This window comes from Macaca nemestrina, chromosome 2 (genome assembly GCF_043159975.1).
Source record: "Macaca nemestrina isolate mMacNem1 chromosome 2, mMacNem.hap1, whole genome shotgun sequence".
NCBI lineage: Eukaryota > Metazoa > Chordata > Mammalia > Primates > Cercopithecidae > Macaca > Macaca nemestrina.
In genome coordinates, this window is record NC_092126.1 from 96,416,617 (window position 1) to 96,443,106 (window position 26,490).

Consider the following 26,490-nt stretch of genomic DNA (forward strand, 5'->3'; position numbering starts at 1 on the left):
GGATTCCAGGAAACGGTGCCACCTCGCTCGCTCTCCATTTCTCTCTAGGCACTGCGCTCACACAGAAATGTTCAATCCTCTCTCCCAGTTAATCTCCCTGAAGTTCACTCAAGGTCATTTCATGGCTGAGAGCTGATCCTTTTGATTGGTGAGTGCTCACAGGTTTACAGCCCCAGCAGATTATCAAACGTACTCATTTAGAAACAAAAGGAAAACTGGGGGATGACAGAGAGGGACATCCTAGCTTCAGTGAGAATCAGAATTTTTTTTTTAGAAGTATCACATCATCACATCATGAGACACAAATCAGGCCACCAGATATTTAAAATAAAATGATAAGGATAAACTTTTTAAAGGATGTTCTAAACAAACAAACAAACAAACAAAACAAAACAAAAAACTTATTCCAGGCCACAATTCTACCCTCCTCTTCTAACCTCTCTAGGCTGCCAGTAATAAAATCCAGAGGCTTAACGCTGCAGCCAGTAAGATTCACTATCTGAGCAGGCACCTTAGATTGACATGGCAAACGGTAAAGGTTCAGATCCTGAGACAGGATGTACAGTGTCTCCTGGACTCCTCCTGAAGATCAGGTGCAAGTATAATCTGATTCTCAAACGAAGGATATTCTTTGCCTGTCATAATGTGATCAAGATTCTACTTACTACCACTTGGGGAAAAGCGAGTTCACCTTTCAAACTGTGCCATGCAGAGAGTATGATATACTGAGAGAGAGGCTGCCTTTCCCTGATGCATTTTATTTTGGTTCTTCATGCTTAATGGTTTTTATTAATAATGTGCTTCCATATTTAAAGAAAGAGTACAATGCAAAATAGCCAATCAGCAAGTAATAAATGTTTTTACACAAACCTCTCATCTTTATTTGTATCATTCAAGCTAAAATTTCAGAGTAAGCCTTGCAATTGGCCAAGGAGAAACTGGAAGACATTTTTTTTTTATTATTTAAAAAGGTTTTTAACTTTATTTGGGGGAGGGATAAAAATGTACAAATATTAAACTATACATTTCAATGAGCTTTGAGAAAAGAATACATCCATGTAACCCATACCTCTTTCAAGATGTAGAACATTTCCATAGCCCCAGAAGACACCTTCAAGTCCCTTCCCAGTCAACCCTGGTTCCCAGGCAACCACCATTGTGACTTTTTTTGAGAGAGACTAGTATTGCCTGTTCCAAAACATCATATGGTATAATAATACAGTATTGATTCTTTTGTGTCTAGCTTCTTTCTCTCAGGATAATGCATTTGAGATTCATCCACAGTGGGTATCAGTAGTTTATTCATTTTCATCGCTGAGTTATATGTCATCATATGGACAGCTATTGCTTGTTCATTCTCCTACTGACGGACATTCAGGTTTTTCCCCAACTTGGACTGTTTTAAATGAAGTTGCTATGAACCTTCATGTAAAGGCCTGTGTGTAGACATGTTTAGCTTTCTCTCAGACAAATATCGAGAAATGGTATTGATGAGTCAAAGGGTAGGGGTATATTTAACTTACAAGAAACTGTCAAATGTTTCCCCAAAGCAGTTGTACTAGAAAGCACTTTAAGATTAGAGACTACTCAGTTGATTAATTAGAGCTAGTTCTTTGTTGTTGTTAAAATTACAGTAAGTTTGTGGAGATGAGGGGAATTAATGAAATCGTTATCAAGTTATCTGAAAGAATATAAAAGGCTAGAAGGGTTAGGAAAATGTTTTTTTGGCCAGGCACAGTGGCTCGCACCTGTAATCCTAGCACACTGAGAGGCTGAGGCAGGAGATCACTGTAGCCCAGGAGTTTAAGACAAGCCTAGGCAACATAAGGAAACCATGTCTCAAAACAAAAGGTTTTTAAAAAAAGCAAATGCTAGATAAAGAGAATTTCTCCTGGCAGATATTTTAAAGTTATTATGTTAGCACTAATAAAATACAAAGAATGAAACAAGACCCAGGAATAGATTATAAATTCAAAAATAACAATATGTAAAGAATGCGGCATTGCCAATCAATGAAGAAATACTTAATAAATACTACTGAGAAAATTACAAAAAATATATATCAGAAATTTAAAAGTTGTGTAAAAAAAATAAAACCACTAAAAGATACTTTAAAACAAACAAACAAACAAACAAAAAACCCTGATGATTATTTACTTATTCTTTACTTGAGGAAGGATATAAAAGCAACAGAAGAGGCCAGGCGCAGTGGCTCATCCCTGTAATCTCAGCACTTTGGGAGGCTGAGGCGGGCGGATCACCTGAGGTCAGGAGTTCAAGACCAGCCTGGCCAAAATGGTGAAACCCCGTCTCTACTAAAAATATAAAAATTAGTTGGGTGTGGTGGGCACCTGTAATCCCAGATACTTAGGAGGCTGAGGCAGGAGAATTGCTTGAACCCGGGAGGCAGAGGTTGCAATGAGCCGAGATCGCACCATTGCACTCCAGTCTGGGTGACAGTGAGACTCCGTCTCAAAATAAATAAAATAAAATAAAAGCAATATAAGAAATTGTAACCTGCAAAAGGGTCTTGCCGCTCACCGCTTCTCAAAATAAGTCAAAAATAATGACGAGTTGTGATAAGAGAGAGCAAGATTGTATTATCCGTGCTAGCATGGGAAGAGTAGAAAGCAATTCCACTCTTAAATTTGTGGAGGGAACACATGGGTTTTTAAACAAAGGGCTCGGAAAGTAGAAGAGGCAAATGGGGCTACGAGATTCCAGGTGGCGTGACTTGCTCAGGTGGCTCCGGTGGCCCTCGAATTATTGTCTCATTTGGTGAAGGGGCTGGCACCTTCGTGGATCCTGCCAGGTTGTAAATTAGTCTTCAGCTGGGTGTGGGTTCCATCCTCGAAGGAATCTTTTGTTGAAGAGAGAATTTTGGAGGTGCCTGGTCCCTATTAGGATCTGACTCCTGAAGCTTCTAACAAAAAATATGACCAGATAAGACCACATGGTCTGTGCTTAATAAGCATTAGGCAAATAAATGTTCATAAGGCATGAGAGTATAGTATGGGAAAGGAAAGGGAGTGGAGGTTCGCAGCACATTCCATTGCTGTCTTTTAAGATGAGAGGCACATACATGCAGTTTGTCTCAAAGTTATATCTTGAAACTGACAGGGGTAAGAGGAAAAGGGAAAGAAGAAAAAAATGTTTAAAAAGTGGTTTGAGGCTCAGCTAAGCTGATGGTTACAAAATAACAAAATAAAAGATCTATAGATTTGACTACATACAATTTTAAACCTTTGTATGTTAAAAGACATCAAAAATAAAATTATAAACAGCAAACTGGAGAACAAAAAACCTTCTATAAACTTAAGAAAGGCTTAATAGCTTTAACATTTAAAAAATTTATGCACAAATGCCTTGGTCCCAAGCCAAAGATTAACAAGTCACAGAGCAAAAAGTAAAACAGCTAATAAAATATTAAAATCGTTAGAGTTCACTCATAATTTTTTAAAATTCAATTAAAATGAATACAAAAACACATTTATCAAACAAGCAAAAATTCAAATAAGAAAATAAAAATATGCATCACTAGAAGACTAACATTACAGATACTGCATCATTCCCTTAACATGCATTCTTTTAAAACAACCCTGCAAGTAAGTTCTGTCATTAGCTCATATGTCATACAAAATCACAAGTGCTGATAAACAGATCAAGTGAAAGCAAGAACCCCCACATCCTGTTGATGGGTATAAGTTTCCCAGAAGGCAATCTGACCAAAACATATTTAAAAACTTAACACTTACACTCTCTAATGCAATATTTTCTAGAACTCTACTTGTAAAACAACAATATGGGCCGGGCACGGTGGCTCACGCCTGTAATCCCAATACTTTGGGAGGCTGAGATGGGTGGATCACGAGGTCAGGCGTTCGAGACCAGCCTGGCAAACATGGTGAAAGCCCGTCTCTACTACAAATACAAAAAAATTAGCCGGGCATGCTTGTGGGCGCCTATAATCCCAGCTACTCAGAAGGCTGAGGCAGGAGAATCACTTGAACCTGGGAGGCGGAGGTTGCAGTGAACCGAAATCTCGCCACTGCACTCCAGCCCAGGTGACAGTGTGAGACTCCATCTCAAAAAAAGAAAAAAAAAATCTGAAATGTGTGCAAAAATTTCTGACTAAAGATGCTCCTTGCATCTTAAAAATAACATTGGGAAACTGGGAATAACCTATATGAACAACATAATTTATGGTAAAATCACGTAGCAAAAAAATTATAAAGCATTAAAATATTATCTATGGAGATGTCTGAATAGAATTTACAATATAATTGAATGTATAGTATAGTTTTCAAAAGCAGAATATAATCTATATAATTCTATCTGTAATATGTATGATACATGTAAAGAAAGCTAGATCATATCATCTTAACTATGTAAAAATGCCAAAGGAACGAAAAGCTAGAGGGATATAGCTCAAAAGGTAACTGTGATTATTATTAGAAAATGGGATTATAGACTTTCTTTCTTGTACTTTTCTGTATTTTCCAAATATTGAACAATAAGCATGTATTATTTTTTCTGTATTATTTTTCTTTGCTAATTCTTCTTAAAATTGTTTTTTTAACCAACATTATAAGTCACTCTTTCGGGGATACAGTTCTATGAGTTTTGACAAATGCATAGAGTTGTTTAAGCATCAACACAATCAGGATACAGTATAGTTGATCGCCCCTGTGTAGTCAAACCACTCACCCACCCTTAACCCCTGGCAATCACTGCACTCCTATAGTTTTACCTTTTCCCAAAATCATAGAAAGATCAGTATGTACCTTTTGATTCTGACATCTTTATCTTAGCATAATACATTTCAGATGTATTTATATTATCATCTGTATCAATAAATCATTTCTTTTTATTATTGAATATTCCACTGGACAGATGTACCACAGTTGATCACTTCCCCAGTGAGGGACATTTGGGTTGCTTCCAGTTTTGTTTTTTCAGACAGGGTCTCGCTCTGTCATCCAGGCTGCAGTACAGTGGCATGATCTCAGCTCACCACAACCTCCGCCTCCCAGGTTCAATCAATCCTCATGCCTCAGCCTCCTGAGTAGCTGGGATTACAGGCGCGAGCCACCAGGCCCAGCTAATTTTAGTATTTTTAGTAGAGACAGGGTTTCAACATGTTGGCCAGGCTGGTCTCGAACTCCTGACCTCAAGTGATCCGCCCGCCTCAGCCTCCCAAAGTGCTGGGATTACAGGCATGAGCCACCAATGCACCTGGCCCTGCTTCTAGGTTTTAGTGATTAAGAATAAAACTGCTCAAGCCTGTAATCCCAGCACTTTGGGAGGCCGAGACGGGCGGATCACGAGGCCAGGAGATCGAGACCATCCTGGCTAACACAGTGAAACCCCGTCTCTACTAAAAAAATACAAAAAAACTAGCCGGGCGAGGTGGCGGGCGCCTGTAGTCCCAGCTACTCGGGAGGCTGAGGCAGGAGAATGACGTAAACCCGGGAGGCGGAGCTTGCAGTGAGCTGAGATCCGGCCACTGTACTCCAGCCGGGGCGACAGAGTGAGACTCCGTCTCAAAAAAAAAAAAAAAAAAAAAAGAATAAAACTGCTATAGATATTCATGAACAGATTTTTAAGTGACCGTGAGTTTTCGTTTTCTTGGGTTGCGATTACTGAGTCATATATTAAGTGTATGTTTAACTTTATAAGAAACTGCCAACTGTTTTCCAACATGGCTGTACCATTTAACATTCCCACCAACAGTGCATGTAAGATATCCAGTCCCTTGTCATCTTCACCATGACTTGGTATTGTCATTTTTTTTAGTCACTCTAACAGGTACGCAATTTCACTGATGACTACTGATATTGAGCATATTTTCATGTGTTTTTTACTATCTGTATATCTTGTATCTTCCTTGATAAAGTATCCATTCAAATCTTTTGCCCATTTTTAAATTGGGTCATTTGAGTTTTTTTATTATTGAGTTTGAGAGTTCTTTTTATACATTCTGGATCAAGTCCTTTGTCATATATGCTATTCACAAGTCTTTTTTCTTTTTTTGAGACAGAGTTTCACTCTTGTTGTCCAGGCTGGAGTGCAGTGGTGTGATCTCGGCTCACTACAACCTCCGCCTCCTAGGTTCAAGCCATTCTTTTGCCCCAGCCTCCCCAGTAGCTGGGACTACAGGTGCGTGCCACCATGCCCGGGTAATTTTTGCATTTTTAGTAGAGACAGGGTTTCACCACGTTGACCAGGCTGGTCTCAAACTCCTGACCTCAGGTGATCTGCCCACCTTGGCCTCCCAAAGTGCTGGGATTACAGGCGTGAGCCACCATGCCTGGCCTATTCACAAATCTTTTTTCCCCAGTTGGTGGGTTGTCTTTTCATTCTCTAAACAGTATATCTTGCAGAGAAAAAAAAAAATGTCAATGTTACCAAAATCTAACTTAAATCAAATTTCCTTATGAATCAGACTTTTGGTCTTGGTGACCAACTAAGGTCACAAAGATTTCCTCCTATGTTTTCTAACAGATTTCTAATTAGGTCTTACATTTAGGTCCATGATCCACTTTGAGTTAATTTTTCTATATGGGGTGAGGTATAGGTAAGGGTTCAATTGTTTTGCACATAGATGTCTAATTGTTCCAGCACCATTTGTTGAAATTGCCATTGCATCATACTCCATTGAACTGCCTTTATACCTCTGACAAAAATCATTTGGCCATATTTGTATGGTACTATTCTGGATTATCTACTCTGCTCCATTGATCTACATGTCTATCCTTTTGCCAGTACCACACTGTTGTGATTACTTTGCTTTAAAGTAAGTTTTAAAATTAGGTAATGTGAATCCTCCAAATTTGCTCTTTTAAAAAAAATTGTTATTATAGTTCTTTTTGCCTACTATAGTATCTCTTAGCTGATTCTCAATTTCTACAAAAATACATAATAGATTTTTGATTGAAGTTGTGTTTAATTTATATAGATCAATTTGGGAAGAATTGACATCTTGAGTCTTCCAAACCTTAAATACGAATGATATATTAGTTTTATAAACAGTTTTTAAAGCCCTTATGAAATATCACATAATGCTCATTCTCCTCCCTCTTTCTTCTGCTTATTTTTTAGATTCTACTGCAAAGCCCACAGAAAATGACCAGAAAACATGATCTTTCTTTTTAAAATCTGGGTCAGTTTTCCCAAGGCACTGAGGGAGAAAATGGCCACCTCACATATGAGGTTTGTGTAGTGGAATTTTCCTTCTCATTTCTGCACCATATGTCAAGGTCTAAAATCCCATTTCACAGCCTGCAGGCTTGTTCCTCCTTTGCAAGCAAGGCTAGAGGTATAAATACTGCAATAGAAATAAAATGGAATGAAGAATAGGAGGTTGAGAATGCAAGAGTTCATTAGGCCTGTCATTCTAATCTAGGTCCTGCACCAAACCCTCTTCATGGTGGGGGAGAAAAAAGAGGAAAGAGAAAGGTGCTATGGGGTATGGGAGGTGCCAGTAAATTGGTGAGGGTAAGGGCTGTGAAACCCTGAGGTGCTAGGGTGGCCAGAGGACACTTTCAACACAAAGATGCCTCCGGCTCCATTTCAAGGTGTCTGTGTTGCTAGACACAGGCTCTATTTACTCTGTTTGCTCTCCCACCTTTGGAAAACTACCTTGCAACCCCCGATCTTCCGTGTGCATGATTTTTGAGACACTGGGAGAAAGAGCTGGATTGCACAACTGAACCAACCAAGTGCAAAAGAAAGGCAGTCACTGAAAACTGGAGCCCAGAGCAGAGAGGCCAGGAGACCACAAGATCAGCCCAACGATGAAAGAGAACCTGGGAGGCTTGGGACTCCACGAGCGACCTGGGAATGATGGCTGACTTTGCCTAAACACTGTCTTATGTTTGCTTAACGTCTACCTCCCCATTAGACTGCAGGCTCCAGAAGGACATTCATTCATTCCTCCAGGCCCCCTACCTGAGGAGCTGCGCAGGATGCTGCAGCTGCAGCAGTGAAGGCGGTGGCCTGGTTCTGGCCCTTAGAGGCCTATGGCCATGGGCAGGGGTTATCCCCACTCCTTCATACCCTATCCTCAGTCCTGGCCCAGTGCCCAGTTCCCACAGGCCTTTAGGAAATGTGGTTAGTCTTTTTTTTTTTTTTTTTTTTTTTTTTTTGTGACGGAGTCTCGCTCTGTCTCCCAGGCTGGAGTGCAGTGGCCGGATCTCAGCTCACTGCAAGCTCCGCCTCCAGGGTTCATGCCATTCTCCTGCCTCAGTCTCCAGAGCAGCTGGGACTACAGGCGCCCGCCACCACGTCCGGCTAATTTTTTGTATTTTTAGTAGAGATGGGGTTTCACCGTGTTAGCCAGGATGGTCTCCATCTCCTGACCTCGCGATCCACCCGCCTCGGCCTCCCAAAGTGCTGGGATTACAGGCGTGAGCCAACGCGCCCAGCCGTGGTTAGTCCTAAATTGGGGACTAAAGAGGAGAAACAGGCTGAAGGACCTCTTTCCCCACAGCAATTTAATTAATTCTAGCTTCCCAGGGTATAGAAAGAGAAAGCTAAAATGAATGTGAACTGATCTGACAATAGGTAGAAAAAAACAGACACATAATCCAAACCCTGGGCTGGACAGGGGCTAAGCTCAGATAACTGAACAAAGAAATCCAGAGGCAACTCTTCTAAGCCTCTGTGCTCAAACATTTTGAACACCTGTAGTTTGTCCACATGCATACCGTTTGTACTTAAAACCCCCTCATAGTAAAGTCCTCTAAATACAAAGAGTCTTCTATACTAAATAAAAGTGCATAGTGGTGCTGCCACCTTGCCATGATAATGAGAGGTTATAACTTTATTAGATTATTAGACTTTTTGCTTAAGACTCTAGTGCTTAGCATGGGAAGTGCAATTAGGCAACACTCCTAAACATTTTTCTTTTTTTTTTTTTTTTTTTTTTTTTTTTTTTTTGAGACGGAGTCTCACGCTGTTGCCCAGGCTGGAGTGCAGTGGCGCGATCTCGGCTCACTGCAAGCTCCGCCTCCTGGGTTCACGCCATTCTCCTGCCTCAGCCTCCTGAGTAGCTGGGACTACAGGCGCCCGCCACCGCGCCCGGCTAATTTTTTGTATTTTTAGTAGAGACGGGGTTTCACTGTGGTCTCGATCTCCTGACCTTGTGATCCGCCCGCCTCGGCCTCCCAAAGTGCTGGGATTACAGGCTTGAGCCACCGCGCCCGGCCACATTTCTTTCTTAACAGGCTTATCCTTATTTAAGAATTATGTGTTTATTACTTCTGCATGTTTAGACTACAAAGTAAATTCTCTAGCTTTAGTTAACAGTTTTTCTTTGGAAGAAAGTGACTATTAATAAGTCAGCTTTTCAAGGGACTCATAAAATACTTAAATTCAGGGATTAATGCTTTCATTTTCTATTCTATTTTTTCAAAAGATTTTTCAAAACTCAGTAATAGCACTTCTGTCATTTGCTGGTTTATATATCACTTTGTCAGGTGAAATTAAACCAAATATGAGCATTCAAAGGCCTTGAAGCCAGCCAGACCTGACTTTCAATTCTGACATTTCCTCTTGCTATGACCTTGGGCAAGCTTCCTAACCTGCTTAAGCCTCAAATTTCTCCTCCATATAAATAGACTGCATTTACCATTAAACTTAATTAAATAAACAATGTACATTTAAAAAGCACAACTTGTGACACTAAAAGGCAGGAAATAAATGGTAGCTAAAATAACATCTTTTTTTTTTTTTTGAGATGGAGTTTTTGCTCTGTTGCCCAGGCTGGAGTGCAATGGTGCAATCTTGACTCACTGCAACCTCCACTTCCTGGGTTCAAGTGATTCTCCTGCCTCAGTCTCCTGAGTAGCTGCGATTACAGGTGCCCACCACCATGCCTGGCTAATTTTTGTATTTTTTAGTAGAGACTCGAGGTTTCACCATGTTGGTCAGGCTGGTCTCGAACTCTTAACCTCAGGTTATCCACCCACCTTGGCTTCCCAAAGTGCTAGGATTACAAGCATGAGCCACCGCACCCAGCCAATAGCATCATTTTAAATGTTATTTCCATATCCTCTAGCCTTTCCAATCTCTTACTCCTAGAAAAGGATCTATATGAGGAAGGAAAAACAATGAGACACCATAGATCTGCCTTCAAGCTTGAGGTCATTCTTTCTTTCAAGGCAAAGCTCACTATTGAGCTTTGTTGTCCAGGGAAGGGTTATTGACCATGGAGGCCTAGGCAGAGACTACAATAAATTGGACAACTAGTGCAGAAAGACCAATGCAATTTCTAAAAGTGGCTGTTCCCCTTATCTTGCCAATTAAATAGCTTTTCCCCTGCATCTGCCTAAATCTTTTCCTTCCTTCAAGATCAGCTCAAGTCACATCTCATATGAAGCTTTCTCCAATCACTGAAGCTCACAATAACTTCTGCCTCCAAACTCTCACACCACTATCTATACTGGCAATTGATCAAGCATCAACTTGTGACTTTCTGCAGTCTTTCTTAATATACCCATCAGATTGGGCCTTGAACTCCCCTCCAGTCCAGTGGCCTACAAGTGTCCTCTCCAAACCCCTCAGATCCTTTGTTATCTGGATAAAGCAGGGACCCATGGGTGACTCAGCTGGTATTAAGAGCTCAGGCCCTCAGATTCCCTATAATTCTCTCCCCATGACAGCTTGTGGGCCATATGCCTGGCCCACTGCCTTCGTCGTGGTGGGTGCTGTCTAAATACCATCCGTTCATTGACCAGTGACATCTTAATGTAGTTATGGTGCCCAAGCACCTAGGCAGTCACATAGGGGAGGTAGCACACTGAATATAGGGCAAGGTTCCTATTTTTCCCAGGGCCAGCCCGTAAAACTGCCTAAGTATTTTACATTCTTAATGATTCTAAAAGTTGAAAGCATAAGGCCAGCACTTCCCAGGTTATTAGATTTGTTTTAGGATGACTCTTCACCTCAAAGCCCTCTTCCCTGAGGACTTCTACCCCCATGCCAACACCCAGCCACTCTCTAAATCCACAGCTGAATAAAGAGCTGATCTGCAGAGAAAAGCAGACGAATGGTATAGACACAGGAGGGAAGCAGAGCACAGTGACCAGATGACACCAGAGAGAGAACAGCTGTCTTAGCTCCTGACTGTACACCTTGCTGATGAGGCCCAGGGGGACCTCCTGCTCTGAGGTTCTGTGAGATACTCCATAGCCTGGAGAGCACTCAGCATGGAACAGCAGTGGTCAGGAGCTCAGACTCTGAAGCCAAGGCCTCCTGGGTTCAAATCCTGGTCCTGCCACTTACCAGCAAGATGCTCCAAAAGGAGCTAATTTTTTTTTTTTTTTTGCTTTGTTAATTTGAATTAAATATTCATGTCTTTGGTAATGTCAGTGTGTTAAATTCCAAAATCTCTTAAGTTTATTATAATAATTATTGCCTGCCAGTATGAAGTAAGTGCTTTAATTTCACAAGTCCATGACAATGAGATAGTCTTCCTTTTCAGACTCATTAAAATCAATCAATTGCCATTTCTCACAATAAGCAGAAAGAGCACTTACACTCATTTGGGAAGAGCTGGCCCATGGTGCCAGATTTGGGCGCAGAGGCCCTCTGGCTGGGTCATATTCACTAACACCCAAAGGGAAGCCAATGTGATAATAGCCTCACCCTTCAAAGAAAAATTCCAAAACCAGCAGGACCATTTCCATTTTGATCCTCAGTGATTTCAAGTATCTGGCAAAGATTTTTAAATTAGCCATGTTAATTAAGTGTAATTTTTTGCAGAAATGTTAGGCTACTTGAAGCATTTTTTTTTTTTTAATAAGGAACACACATGAGCTTTTGGAACACAAAGGATGGCCTGTGGCCATAGCTGAGAAGTACAGGAAGCCCTGATAAGAGGCCAGCTACCCAGACTCCCTAACATCAGAGGTCCTTGCCTTAGTTGGTTCCTGGATAACAAATGATAGGAAGTATGTTCATCAAGCTTAGCATCCTTGAAAATGAACTACAGTTGTTTTAACATTCAAGATCCTTGACATCTGGCTAAACACAGAGAAAAACTTTGAGACCCAGTTTTCTGGTATAGCTTGCAAATGTTGTAGTATGGCAAACACTGTAACATGCTGGAAAATGCCATGATGAAGGAAGGCCGTGTACATGAATTATGTTTTCTCTGTGAAATGCACGGAAGGTTAAAAAGCCAAGGAGATGTTCTGCTTCCACTAGAAGCCAGAATGCTAGAAGGAGGCTCAATACTACCCTAACGACAACGACAAAAAAATAAAACCCAGATAAACTACAAAATCATAACTTTTCTTAAATGCATATAAGCAAATAAGAAGCAATCCCCTAAAAGTTTTAAATTAATTGTATAAGACTGAGTGAGACTAGACTAATGGGAGCATACTGAGCCCCTAGGAGTCACCGCAAAGGGAATTCACAGCTACTTGCAGGCTCTTCTCTAATTGTGTTTGTTTGGTTGTTGTTGTTGTTGTTGTTGTTGTTGTTTGAGACAAAGTCTCCCTCTGTCATCCAGGCTGGAGTGCAGTGGTGCGATCTCAGCTCACTGCAACCTCCACCTCCCAGGTTAAAGCAATTCTCCTGCCTCAGCCTCCTAAGTAGCCGGGATTACAGGCAACCACCAGCCACCAAGTCCAGCTGATTTTTGTATTTTTAGTAGAGGCGGGGTTTCACCATGTTGGCCAGCCTGGTCTCCAACTCCTGACCTCAAGTGATCTACCCACCTCAGCCTCCCAAAGTGCTGGGATTACAGGCGTGAGCCACCATGCCTGGCTTTCTCTAATAGTATTTTTAGTGGATTCCTTAGGATTTTCTATATACAAGATCATGTCATCTGCAAATACAGATAGTTTTACTCCCTTTCCAATCTGTATGTCTTTTCTTTCTTCTTCTTCTTTTTTTTTTTTTTTTTTTGCCTGACTGCTCTGGCTAGAACATCCAGTACAATGTTGAATAGAAGTGGTGTCTTGTTCCTGATCTTTGGGGGAAAGCATTCAGTCATTCAACACTAACTATGATGTTAACTGTGGGCTTTTCATAAACACCCTTTATCAGGTTGAGGAAACTTCCTTCTACTCCTAGAAGTGTTTGTTTGTTTTTCATCAAGATAGGGTGTTGAATCTTGTCAAATGACCTTTCGGCCTCTACTGAGATGCTTATGTGGGTTTTCCCCTTTATTCTATTGATATATGTATTATATTGATTGATTTTTGGATGTTAAACCAACCTTAAATTCCTAGGAAAAATCCCACTTGATCATGGTGTATAATCTTTTTTGTATGTTGCTGGATTTGGTGCCAGAACTTTGTTGAGGCTTTTTGTGTCTATAGTTGACCTTTGAACAATGTGGGAGCTGGGGTGCCAAACTCCCTCAAAGTTGAAAATACCTGTATAACTTTTGGCTCCCCCAAAACTTAACTACTAATGCCTACTGTTGACTGGAAGCCTTACCAATAACATTAACAGTTGATTAACACAAATTTTGTATGTTATATGTATTATAAACTGTATTCTTATAATAAACCTAGAGAAAAGAAAATGTTTTAAGAAAATCATAAGGGAAAATATTGTTAAGGTCACCCCAACCAGGCTATTCCCCTCCCTTCCCATGGGTCTTACGATGCAGTCCTTTGTGACCTCCGCATAGCTCCCTCAGGGCTAAAGACAAAACCCCCCACGTCACTGACCCCTCCAGTAACTGTCCAGGCAGTTACAGGATGCAGTTAACATGTCTGCTCACCTTGCAAAACAAAGCTGGCAAAAACATCTCCAGGATGCGGTCAAGACGCCTGCACCCCCGACTCAGCTCCCCTACCCTGGCCCAGTTCCTCGCCCTGCAAAGCCCTGCTGTAGTCTGTAAGTGGGGCTGCCTCCTCTGCTTTTGTCAGGAGGTAGCCCGGCAGGACTGACAATAAATCAGCTTGCCTGAACTTGGGTCTGTTGGCCTCATTCCTTCCTTGGCTGTCCTTCCAATTATCCCTTACAAACATATTCACTATTCATTAAGTGTAAATGGATCGCCATAAAGGTCTTTATCCTCCTTGTCTTCACCTTAAGTGGGCTGAGGAGGAGGAAGAAGAGGAGGGTTGGTCTTGCTATCTCTGGGTGGCAGAGGAGAAAGAAAACCCACGTATAAGTGGACCTGTACACTTCAAACCTATGTTGTTCAAGGGTCAACTGTATATTCATAAGAGATTTAGCCCATAGTTTGCTTTTCTGTTGCATTTTTCTCTAGTTTTGGTAATAAGGTGATACTGACCTCATAAAATGAGTTGTGGAGTATTCTCACTTCTTCTATTTTTCGGAAGAGTTTGTGAACAATTGGTACTAATTCTTTTTTAAATGGCTGGTAGAATTCACCAGTGAAGCCATCTGGTTCTGAACTTTTTTGTGTGGGTGGGTAAGTTTTCAAAAAATTACTAGTTTTAAAGTTTTTTTTTTTTTTAAATTACTTCTTATAGGTCTATTCAGATTTTCTATTTCTTGAGTCATTTTTGGTAGTTTGTATAGTTTTAGGAATTTGTCCATTTCATCTAGGTTATCTTATTTGTTGGCATATAGTTATCCACATTATTCCTTTACAAGTCTTTTTACTTATGTAAGGATGATAGAAATGCCCCTCTTTCATTCAAGTCATTTAAGTCTTCTCTTTTTTCTCTTGTTACTCTATAGCTAAAGGTTTATCAATTCTGTTTATTTTTCAATTAATCAATTTCTGATTTTGTTGATTTTCTGTATTGCTTTTCTATTCTACATTTCATTAATTTCCTCTAATCTTCACTATTTTCTTCCCCCTACTTTATATTTAGGTTGCTCTTCTTTTCCTAGTGTCTTTTTTTTTTTTTGAGATAGAGTCTCACTCTGTCACCTAGGCTGGAGTGCAGTGGCACAATCTCAGCTCACTGCAAGCTCCGCCTCCAGGGTTCACACCATTCTCCTGCCTCGGCCTCCTGAGTAGCTGGGACTTCAGGCGCTCGCCACCACACCTGGCTAATTTTTTGTATTTTTCAGTAGAGACGGGGTTTCACCATGTTAGCCAGGATGGTCTCGATCTCCTCACCTTGTGATCTGCCCACCTTGGCCTCCCAAAGTGCTGGGATTACAGGCGTGAGCCACCGCGCCCGGCTAGTGTCTTAAATGTGGAAGGTTGGGTTATTGATTTGAGATCTTTCTTCTTTTTTAATGTAAGCATTTGCAGCTATAAATTTCCCTCTCAGCACTGCTCCCATTGCAACCTCTAAGTTTGAGTATGTTTTGTCTTGATTCTCACTCATCTTAAAGTATTTCCCTTGTGAGTTCTTGTTTGACTCATTGCTCTTTATATGCATGCTACTTAACTTTCACATTTTTGTGAATTTTTCACATTTCCTTCTGTTGTTGATTTCTAATTTCATTCCATATTGATTAAAGAACATACTTTGTATAATTTCAATCATTTTACATTTATTGAGGCTGTTTTAGAGTCTAGAATATGGTCTGTCCTGGAGAATGTTCCATGTTCCTTGGAACACTTGAGAATGTTCCAAATGTATATTCTGCTGTTGCTGAATGGAGTTATTCTGTGTTGGGCCTGGTTGATTTATACTGTTGTGTAGGTTTTCCATTTCCTTGTTGATCTTCTGCCTGTTGGTTCTACACATTACTGAAAGTGACATACTGAAGTTTCTAACTATTATATTTAATAGTTGAATTGAATTTTTTGTTGTTGTTGAGACGGAGTCTTATTCTGTTGCCCAGGCTGGAGTGCCGTGGTGCAGTCTCTGCTCATTGCGACCTTTGCCTCCCGGGTTCAACTGATTCTCCTGCCTCAGCCTCCCGAGCTGGGATTACAGGTGCCCGCCACCACACCCGACTAATTTTTGTATTTTTAGTAGAGACAGGGTTTCACCATGTTGGCCAGGCTGGTCTCAAACTCCCGACCTCAAGTGATCCACCCACCTCGGCCTCCCAAAGTGCTGGGATTACAGGCGTCAGCCACGGCAGCCAGCCAATAGTTGAATTTTCTATGTCTCCTTTCAATTCTGTCAGTGTTTGCTTCATGTGTTTTGGAGCTCTGTTTTTAGGTGTTTGTAATTATTATATCTTGCTGATAGATTAACCCTTTTGTCACTATAAAATATCCTTGTTTATCTCTAGTGACTTTTTTTGTTTTAAGTCTACTTTATCTGATAATACTATCATCATTATAACATACATCATCATGTATAGTTACAATTTGTATCATACATCTTTTCCCATCCTTTTACTTTTATATATCTTTGAATATACTAATTGTATCTTTGAATATAAAGTGTGTCTCCAGGAGACACCATATAGTTGGCTCTTATTTTTCAAATCTAGCCTGACAATTTCTGCCTTTTGACTGGATCATTTATCCATTTGCACTTAATATTATCGATATAGTGGGATCCATGTCTGTCATTTTAAGTTTTGTTTTCTCTGTATCTCAATTTTTTTCACTTACTGCTTTCTTTTGCATTAAATAAAAATTTATAGTGTAGCATTTTAATTCCTTTGATAATATTTTCATTATATATTTTAAGTTATTTTATTAGTGGTTATTCTACAGTTTATCATATACATCTTATCAAAATCTACTTCAGATTTATACTAACTTAATTAAACCTGAAATACAGAAATGTTACTTCTATATAGTGCTAATCCCTCTTCCCACTTTGCTATTATACATAGTATATCTACATATGTTATAAATCCAACAATACATTGTTATAATTACTATGTTACATAATTTTATGTTTAGTATAGAATCTGAGACAAGAAAGGAGAACAGTGTATATTTATAGAGTTTATAACATTAACCTTATTTACTATTCCTGGTTCTCTTCATTTGTTCCTATGGATTTGAGCTACCCTCTGGAGTCATTTCTTTATTCCAAATGCAGCTTTTCTCCTACCCACTTCCCCTGTTCTCTTGTTAAATATATTATGTTACTGAATATTATAGACCCAACAGTACATTATATGCAGATGCTCCTCAACTTACAATGGGGTTATGTCTTGATAAAGCCATCATAGGTCAAAATAATTGTAAGTCAAAAATGCACTTAATGCTGGCAACACAGCAGACAATCCCTAATTTACGATGGCTTGATTTATGATTTTTCAACTTTATAATGGTGCAAAAGCAATATAGTTGGCCCTCTGTATCTGTGGGCTCTGTATCCATGAATTCAACCAACTGAAGATCAAAAATATTCAAAGAAATAAAAAACAATACAACAATAAAAAAATACAAATTCTAAATATAAAGTACAGCAACTATTTACATAGCATTTATATTGTATTAAGTATTATAAGTAATTTAGAAATCAGGCTGGGAGTGGTGGGTCACACCTGTAATCCTAGCACTTTGGGAGGCCGAGGCGGGCAGACCTTGAGGTCAGGAGATCGAGACTATCCTGACCAACATGGTGAAACCCCATCTCTACTAAAAATTTTTTAAAAAATTTAGCTGGGCGTGGTAGTGCGTGCCTGTAATCCCAGCTACTCGGGAGGCTGAGGCAGGAGAATCATTTGAACCAGGGAGTCAGAGGTTGCAGCGAGCCAAGATCGCGCCACATCACTACATTCCAGCCGGACAACAGAGTGAGACTCTATCTCAAAAAAAAAAAAAAAAGAAAGAAAGAAAGGTAATTTAGAGATAATTTAGAGTATACAAGAGGATGTGCATAGGTTAACCATTTATATCATTTTATAAAAGGAACTTGAGCATCCAAAGATTTTGGTATGCGCTAGGGGGTACTGGAACCAATCCCCCTTGGATACCAAGGAATGGCTGTATTCATTCAGTAGAAACTGTAACCCCGTCTTAAGTTGTAAGAAGCTCTTCAACTTATGATGAAGTTACATCCTGATAAACCCATTGTTCAGTCAAAAATTTGTAAGTTGAATCATTGTAAGCTGGGGACCACCTGTACTTTTATTTAACATAATTGCTTTTTAAATCAGTTACGAGAACAAAGAAGAAATATGCATTTACAGTGTCTTTCATAATCACATAATTACCTTTACTGATGCTTTGTTTTCCATATAGATTTGAATTATCACCTGGGGTCACTTGCTTTCAGCCTGAATAACTTCCTTTAGTATTTCTTAAAAGGTGGACCTGTTAGCAATTAATTATCTGTTTTTGTTTATCCAGGAATGTCTTTATTTTGCCTACATTTCTTAAAGAGACTGCATTAGTCATTTTCACACTACTATAAAGATACTACCTGAAACTGTATAATTTATAAAGGAAAGAGGTTAAATTTACTCACAGTTCCACATGGCTAGGCAGGCCTCAGCAAACCCACAATCATGGTGGAAGGTGAAAGGGAAGCAAAGCATATGTTTAAAAGATGGCAGGAAAGAGAGAGTGTGCAGTGGAAACTGCCACTTTTAAAACCATCAAATCCTGTGGCCAGGCCTGTAATCTCAGCACTCTGAGAGGCTGAGATGGGCAGATCACCTGAGGTCAGGAGTTCGAGACCAGCCTGGCCAGCATGGCAAAACCCCGTCTGTACTAAAAATACAAAAAGTTGCTGGGTGTGGTGGTGCACACCTATAGTCCCAGCTACTTGGGAGGCTGAGGCAGGAGAATCACTTGGACCCAGGAGGCAGAGGAGGCAGAGGTTGCAGTAAGCTGAGATCATGCCACTCCACTACAGCCTGGGTGACAGAGTAAGACGCCATCTCAAAAAATTAAATTAATAAATAAAACTGTCAGATCTTGTGAGAACTCCCTCACTATCATGAGAACAGCATGGAAAAACCACCCCATGATCCAATCACCTCCTACCAGTTCCTTCCCTCAACATGTGGGGATTCCAATTCAAGATGAAGTTTGGGTGGGGACACAGAGCCAAACCATATTATTCCACCCCTGGCTCCTCCCAAATATCATGTCCTTTTCACATTTCAAAACCAATCATGCCTTCCCAATAGTCCCCCAAAGTCTTAACTCATTTTAGCATTAACTCAAAAGTGCAAGTCCAAAGTCTTATCTGAGACAAAGCAAGTCCCTTCTGCCTATAAGCCTGTAAAATCAAAAACAAATTAGTTACTTCCAAGATAAAGGATGGTGCACACATTGGGTAAATGTTCCCATTCTAAATTAGAGACATTGGCGAAAACAAACGGGCTACAGGCCTCACGCAAGTCTGAAATCCAGTAGGACAGTCATTAAATATTAAAGCTCCAAAATGATCTCCTTTGACTTCGTGTCTCACATCCAGGGTAAACTGATGTGAGGGATGGGCTCCCAAGGCCTTGGGCATCTCTATCCCTGAGGCTCTGCAGGGTACAGCCACCGCAGCTGCTTTCACAGGCTTGTGTTGAGTGCCAGCAGCTTTTCCGGGCACACAGTGCAAGATGTCAGTGGATCTATCATTCTGGGGTCTGGAGGATGATGGCCCTCTTCTCACAGCTTCACTAGGTAGTTCCCCAGTGGGGACTCTATTTTTCCTCCACACTGCCCTAGCAGAGGTTCTCCATGAGGGCTCTGCCCCTGCAGCAGACTACTGCCTGGACATCCAGGCATTTCCATATATCCTCTGAAATACAGGAAGTTTCCCAAACTTCACCTCTTGTTCTGCGCACCTACAGTCTCAACACCACACGGAAGCTGCCAAAGCCTGAGGTTTGCACCCTCTGAAGCAATGGCCTGAGCTGTACCTTGGCCCCTTTTAGCCACAGCTGCAGCTGGAGTGACTGGGATGCAGGACACCATGTCGCAAGGCTACACAGAGCACTGGACCCCTGGGCCTGGCACATACGACCATCTTTTCCTCCTAGGCCTCTGGGACTGTGATGGGTGGGGCTGCCATGAAGGTCTCTGACATGCCCTGGAGACATTTTCCCCATTGTCTTGGGTATTAACATTCAGCTCCTCATTATTATGCAAATCTCTGCAGCCAGCTTGAATTCCTCCCCAGAAAATGGGTTTTTCTTTGCCACCACATGGTCAGGTAGGCTGCAAAATTTCCAAACCTTTATGCTCTGCTTCCCTTTTCAACATAAATTCCAATTTCAAACCATCTCTTTGTGAAAGCATATAACTGAACACTTTCAGAATAAGCCTTGAATGCTTTACTGTGGCCGGGCATGGTGGTTCATGCCTATAATCCCAGCACTTTGGGAGGCCAAGGTGAGTGCATCATTTGAGGTCAGAAGTTTGGGACCAGCCTGACCAACATGGTGAAACCTCATCTCTACTAAAATTACAAAAATTAGCTAGCCATGGTGGCATGCACCTGTAGTCCCAGCTACTCAGGAGGCTGAGACATGAGAATCACTTGAACCTGGTGGGCAGAGGTTGCGGTGAGCTGAGATCATGCCACTGCATACCAGCCTGGGCAACAGAATGAGACTCTGTCTCAGAAAAAAGAAAAAAAAAAAAGAAAGAAAAAGAATGCTTTGCTGCTTAGAAATTTCTTCTGCCATATACCCTAAATTATCTTTCTCAAGTTCAAAGTTCCACAGATCTCTAGGGCAGGGGCAAAATGCCACCAGTTTCTTTGCTAAAGCATAGCATGAGTGACCTTTACTCCAGTTCCCAAAAAGTTCCTCATCTCCATCTGAGACCACCTCAGCCTGGACTTCATTGTGCATATCATTTTCAACAATTTTATCAAAACCATTCAACAAGTCTCTAGGAAGTTTCAAACTTTCCCACATCTTCCTCTCTTCTTTGGAGTCCTCCAAATTGTTCCAACCTCTGCCTGTTACCCAGTTCCAATATCACTTCCACATTTTCAGGTTATCTTTACAGCAGCACCCGCACTCTTAGTACCAATTCTCTGTATTAGTCTGTTTTCACACTGCTATGAAGATACAACCACACCAGGCGCAGTGGCTCATGCCTGTAATCCCAGCACTTTGGGAGGCCAAGGCGGGTGGATCACAAGGTCAGGAGTTCAAGACCAGCCTGACCAATATGGTGAAACTCTGTCTCTACTAAAATACAAAAATTAGCTGGGTGTTGTAGCGGGCACCTGTAATCCCAGCTAATTGGGAGGCTGAGGCAGAAGAATCACTTGAACCCCAGGAGGGGGAGGTTGCAGTGATCCTGGGCAACAGAGCAAGACTCCGTCTCAAAAAAAGAAAAAAGATACAACCTAAGATGGTGTAATTTATAAAGGAAAGAAGTTTAACTGACTCACAGTTCCACCTGGCTGGGGAAGCCTCAGGAGACTTATAATGATGACAGAAGGCAAAGGGGAAGCAAGGCACGTCTTCACAAGGCAGCAGGAGAGAGAGTGCTCATGCAGGGGAAACTCCCACTTTTAAAACCATCAGACCCTGTGAGAGCTCCCTCACTGTCAAAAGAATAGCCTGGGGAAAACCACTCCTATTATCCAATCACCCCCCAAATAGGTCCCTCCCTTAACATGTGGGGATTACAATTCAAGGTGAGATTTGGGTACGGACACAGAGTCAAACTATATCAGATAGTTTTGCTGAATACAAGATTCTTGGTTGATAATTTTCTTTCTTTAGCACTCTGAATATGTCATACCACTGCTTTCTGGCATCTATCCTTTCTGATGAGAGTTGGTTGTTATCCTTATTAAAGTTTCTTTGTATGTGATGAGTCATTTTTCTCTTCTTTCAAAATTGTCTCATCCTTCAATTTCAGCATTTTTACAATAATGTGTTTGGGTGTGGATCTCTTTGCCTTCATCCTACTTGAACATCATTGAGCTTCTTTGATGTACAAGGTTTTTCATCAATCTGGGGAATTTTTTAAATCATTATTTCTTCTGATACTTTTTCTGCTCCTCCTCTAGCTCCTCTCTTTACATTTCATGTATATTGGTGCACTTAATAGTGTCTCACATTTTTCTAAGACTATTCATTTTTCTCTCTTCTTCAGATTGCATAATCTTTATCAGTCTATCTTCAGTTCCTTGAGTCTTTGTTCTTCCAGTTCCAATCCACTGTTAAGATTCTCTAGTAAATTTTTAATTTCAGTTATTTTAGTTTTTTATAGAGACAAGGTTTTACTATGTTGCTCTGGTTGGTCTTGAACTCCTGGCCTCAAGTGATCCTCCTGCCTGGGTCTGGGATTGCAGGTATAAGCCACCACACCTGACCTCTTTGAACATATTTATTGTGGCTGTATTGAAGTTTTTGCTAAATCTGACATCTGGGCTTTCTCACAGGCAGTTTCTGATGCCTGCTTTTTGTTTATATAAGAGTCACACTTTCCTGTTTGTTTGAAGGTCTTATAAGTTTTGATTCAAAACTGGACATTTGAGGTAACATACTATAGCAACCACGAATACCAATTCCTCTTCTGCCCATCTCTGGGGCTTGTTTTTGTTTGTTTGCTTGTTTAGTGACATAGCTAGACTGTTTCAATGAAGTATATTTCCCTTGAAGTATAAAGACACTCATGTCCCTCCTCAGACAGTGTTGCTTTGGTTGTGCCCATCGTCTGTGTGGGTTTAACAGAGTTGTACTGCCTGTCTCCCTTTCGGATCTCTCTGCTGTCTGCCTTTGTTGATATCATACTCAGCTGTTCAACTCCACCTACCTACTGTTTGCTCTATGGTTTTCAACAATGCCCTGGGGCATACAATTGCTCCAGTCTTATTCAATTAAATTCAGGCAAAGATATTTTTTTCAGGCCAATCTTTAGGTTCCTTATAATTCTAGTAAGGTTCTTCTTAGCTGCCTCTTTCCCTGGTTCAGAGTCTCTGATAAACAAGCTGGCCTATAGTTTAGCTTGTTGCTCTCACAAAGCTACCAGGCTCCTCTTAATTTCTTGCTCTCAAAATCTCCATTGTATTCAAGAATGCCTTTAGACTTGAGCTTTCCCATACTCTGTTTTAGCTAAAGTCAATTATTTTGGGGAGAGCTTCAAACCTTCTATTCTTCTAGACTGTCTCTACTTCTAGGCAAAATCTCGGCCAGGGTAGTAGACTGGTCTTGGCTTGCCTCTCTCAATGTTGAACCTCCATTTTATGAGGGAGCTGGGGCAAAAGCAACCAGGTCTCCGTATTCTCAGCCTTCTGCACCTGGGATAAAGCTTCTGTCCCATGAATGGGGGCTAGGTGGAATGAAGTAGACCCTGACCTGTCAGCTGGAGGCTCTCCAGGAACTTGGCCTCAGTAACTTGGAGTTAGAGAAGAGAAATGCTGGACACCTGCCCCTCCTGGCAAGGGACTATATCCCTTCACTGAAAGCTGAGGAGAGAGGAGCTGGGAGGGATGAGAAGAGAGCAGGTCATGCTCAGGTACCATAGACACTCACTATTCTTACCAAGATTTAGTAGATTTTCTTGAATAAATGTATTTTTTTTCATTTGCTGCATGCCCTTCAAACAACTTCCAGAGGCTTTAGAAGGTTGGCTTTTAAAAGAATTTTCACCAAGTACGGTTGCTTCACTGAGGAATTGTGACTCTTCGCACTGGCATTTCTGGAAATGGAATTCCAACTCCACAACTGTTTCTTTTTAAATGTAACAAAATGTTAAGGGCAAGAGAGCTTTTGTAGACATTTAAACATTTCTTAAATTTTATTTTGCACTTTTAAATTTGTCGATCAATTTTTTTTAGGGTTCAAACATTTTTAGTAGGCCTTGAAGAGTCTGTGAACACTAGGCACAGTGTCTACAGAGCCCAATCGAAAAAGAGCCCAAGTGTAGCCAGATGGGGAAACATGTCCAGCCATCCCCACTGGGCACATTCCCACCTGAGTAGCAGATACCCTACTCTAATTAGACTCTTCTTTCAGTACTAACAGCTGAGGCATGGACCCTAGACATTTCAGCTGCTAACAACATTGTTTAATAATGAGCCATGGGCTGAATTCCTCAGTTTAGTATTCTTCTGGCTGCATGTTATCAATGCTGACTGTGTCCCAGAAGTAGCAACCTGGGTTACAGATCAGTTTCCTAGAGCCTCTGTCACCAAAAGAGCCACCAATCCGATCTCCAATTATATAAGGAATGTTTCAAAAGATATTCTTTTCTGCTTCACAGGTAATTGGATGTAGCCAAACGTATGAAGTCATTTTAGAACAATGATAAGATCAAAATGTAAAATAATCACTTCTAATATGAGGTAGCAAGGTGGAAAGTGAGCCAGGATGGAAATGCAAAACCTCTATGGGGGGTTACTGACACGGACCATTTTTAAAATTTTATTTATTTATTTATTTATTTTGAGACGGGATCTTGCTCTGTCACCTAGGCTGGAGTGCAATGGCACGATCTCGGCTCACTGCAACCTCCGTCTCCCGGGTTCAAGCGATTCTCCTGCTTCAGCCTCCCAAGTAGCTGGGATGACAGGCATGCATCACCATGCCTGGCTAATTTTGTATTTTTAGTAGAGACAGGGTTTCTCCATGTTGGTCAGCCTGAACTCCCGACCTCAGGTGATCTGCCTGCCTCAGCCTTCCAAAGTGCTGGGATTACAGGTGTGAGCCACCGTGCCCGGTGACATGGCCCATCTTGATGACTATGGGTTTCCAGTGATTGGAAGCCCCCGTGTGAGCCATATGTGCCCTGTCTATCAAAATCCTAGAGCAATTTCAGATGCATTCATAGATAGTCCACGTTACTTTGACAGCACCTCCACATATAAACAGCAGTACAGCAAAAGTTGCAGATATTTCAACAGCTGAAAGGGACAGGATGGGGAAAATCAACCAACGCTTTTCTGACACTGGAATTCCGTAAACCAATGTGACTCTATGGTCCAGAATCAAGGGGAAAGGATGGTCCTACATTTGTCCTGCATGGATAAAAACACATCTAGACATGTGTTCACATGTGAACTACACATTTTATAAGAGTTCCTGACAAATGGACAAAATCCAAAGAAGGAGGACCCTAGAGTGAAGCACACCACATGAGGAACACACAAAGGGCTTCACATTTCCTTTCAAATGGGGGTTTGGAAACAAAATAGTTATCTTCAAATATTTTATAGCTGTCCTTAAAAGTGTAAAAACTGCCTGGTACTCCAGCTCCATTCCAAAACACAATCATTCATTCATCTATTCAGCAAACATTTATTCTGCATCTCCTCAGAGTGAGGCCCTGTGTTAAGTGGCTATCTAGGGGTACATAAGACTCTTCGTAAGTAATGAAGAGTCTAGAAGCAGAGAGGGTTAAACAAGCATGCGAATAACCCAGTAACCATAATACAGGGGAGAGTATGATAGGCATCATGTGAGCAGAACAAAGCTTACTTTGGAATTCAGAGTCAGGAGTTATCATGTCCCACTAGCAAGATCAGAAACGACACCATGAAAGAGATGGCATTGCACTGGGTTTCAAAGATGTGTACTATTTCTGTGAGGAGAAATATACTAAAGACTTATTCCAGGTTGGAGGTAAAAGTGCAAATACTTAGAGGTGAGAAAAGGGCTGCAAAACATAATGGGACAGAGCCAAAGAACTGATGAGTTCAAGTTGACCAACCACAGGTATAGAAATCTCAAGTATTAGGGGACAAAGCTAGAACTTTATAGGCCCAACAGTGAAGAGCTTGTATCTTAGGCTGCAGAGAATGACTAGGTGCAGGTATTATTAAAAGCTTTGTAATATAGAGTGTCGTGTTTGTTTGACTCCTAGCATAGATCAGAGGCAGACACAGAGAGACAGGAGGTTTGCACAATGGCTAGGTAGAAGGAAATGAAGTCCTGAAGTAGGATTGAGGCAGGTAGCAGTGGGGATGGACATGAGGGAAAAAAGCTGTGAGGTATTTCAGAAACTGAATCAACAGCAGCCAAGACACTTCTGGAAATATGGGAGTGGGTGAGGAGGGATAACTCAGTTATCAAGTCTAAGGGACGCAGAAAGAGCAGAAACCCCTGCTGGAGGAGAAACTGACTCAGGGTCAGAGCAGGCTGAGTGAATATGGAAGACAGTGTGGCTACCCTGGAAAGTGGCTAGGATAGGACCAGGAGAATGTTCTAACCCAAAGCCTTGCTCTAAGCACCTCTCAAACCTTCCCCAACTCATGATCACCCCCTCAGAAGCTACTTGATAAGGAAATACCTGAAAAGAACAGGCAAGGATAGAGCCAATCCATCCTTGAGAAGCGCCACTGGCTACCCAAGGCGACCCTCTGTGAAGGCAGAGGCTGTTGCAGGGTTAGAGAAACGCCCCCCTCCACCTTGAGGTCCCCCAACAGGGGATATAAAGAGCAACCTTCCGGCCCTGAGTCTGCCACTCACTCCCCCTGAAACCTTAAAAGATGATCTTCTCTCACTTTGGGAGGCTGAGGTGGGCGGATCACTCGCAGTCAGGAGTTCGAGACCAAACCTGACCAACATGGAGAAACCCCATCTCTACTAAAAATACAAAAAAATTAGCTGGGCATGGTAGCACATGCCTGTAATCCCAGCTACTCAGGAGGCTGAGGTAGGAGAATCACTTGAACCCAGGAGGCAGAGGTTGGGGTGAGCCGATATCATGCCATTGCACTCCAGCCTGGGCAACAAGAGTGAAACTCCATCTCAAAAAAAAAA

The 26,490-nt window shown here is 41.3% G+C and overlaps 1 protein-coding gene across 6 annotated transcripts in view; it reads right to left on the reverse strand.

The window, feature by feature from the left end:
• The window catches only part of LOC105480110 (MCF.2 cell line derived transforming sequence-like 2), a 261,761-nt gene that overhangs the window by 232,586 nt on the left and 2,685 nt on the right, over window positions 1-26,490 (reverse strand). Inside the window, exon 1 of one of the 6 annotated variants that reach the window (XM_011738575.3) lies at window positions 1,070-1,990. The exons of the other annotated variants lie outside the window; for them this stretch is intronic. Within the exon in view, the coding sequence (XP_011736877.2) occupies window positions 1,070-1,157 (88 nt within the window). The 5' untranslated portion in view covers window positions 1,158-1,990. Of the gene's footprint in view, window positions 1-1,069; window positions 1,991-26,490 lie in introns of those variants that run through there. 6 annotated transcript variants of the gene reach the window in all.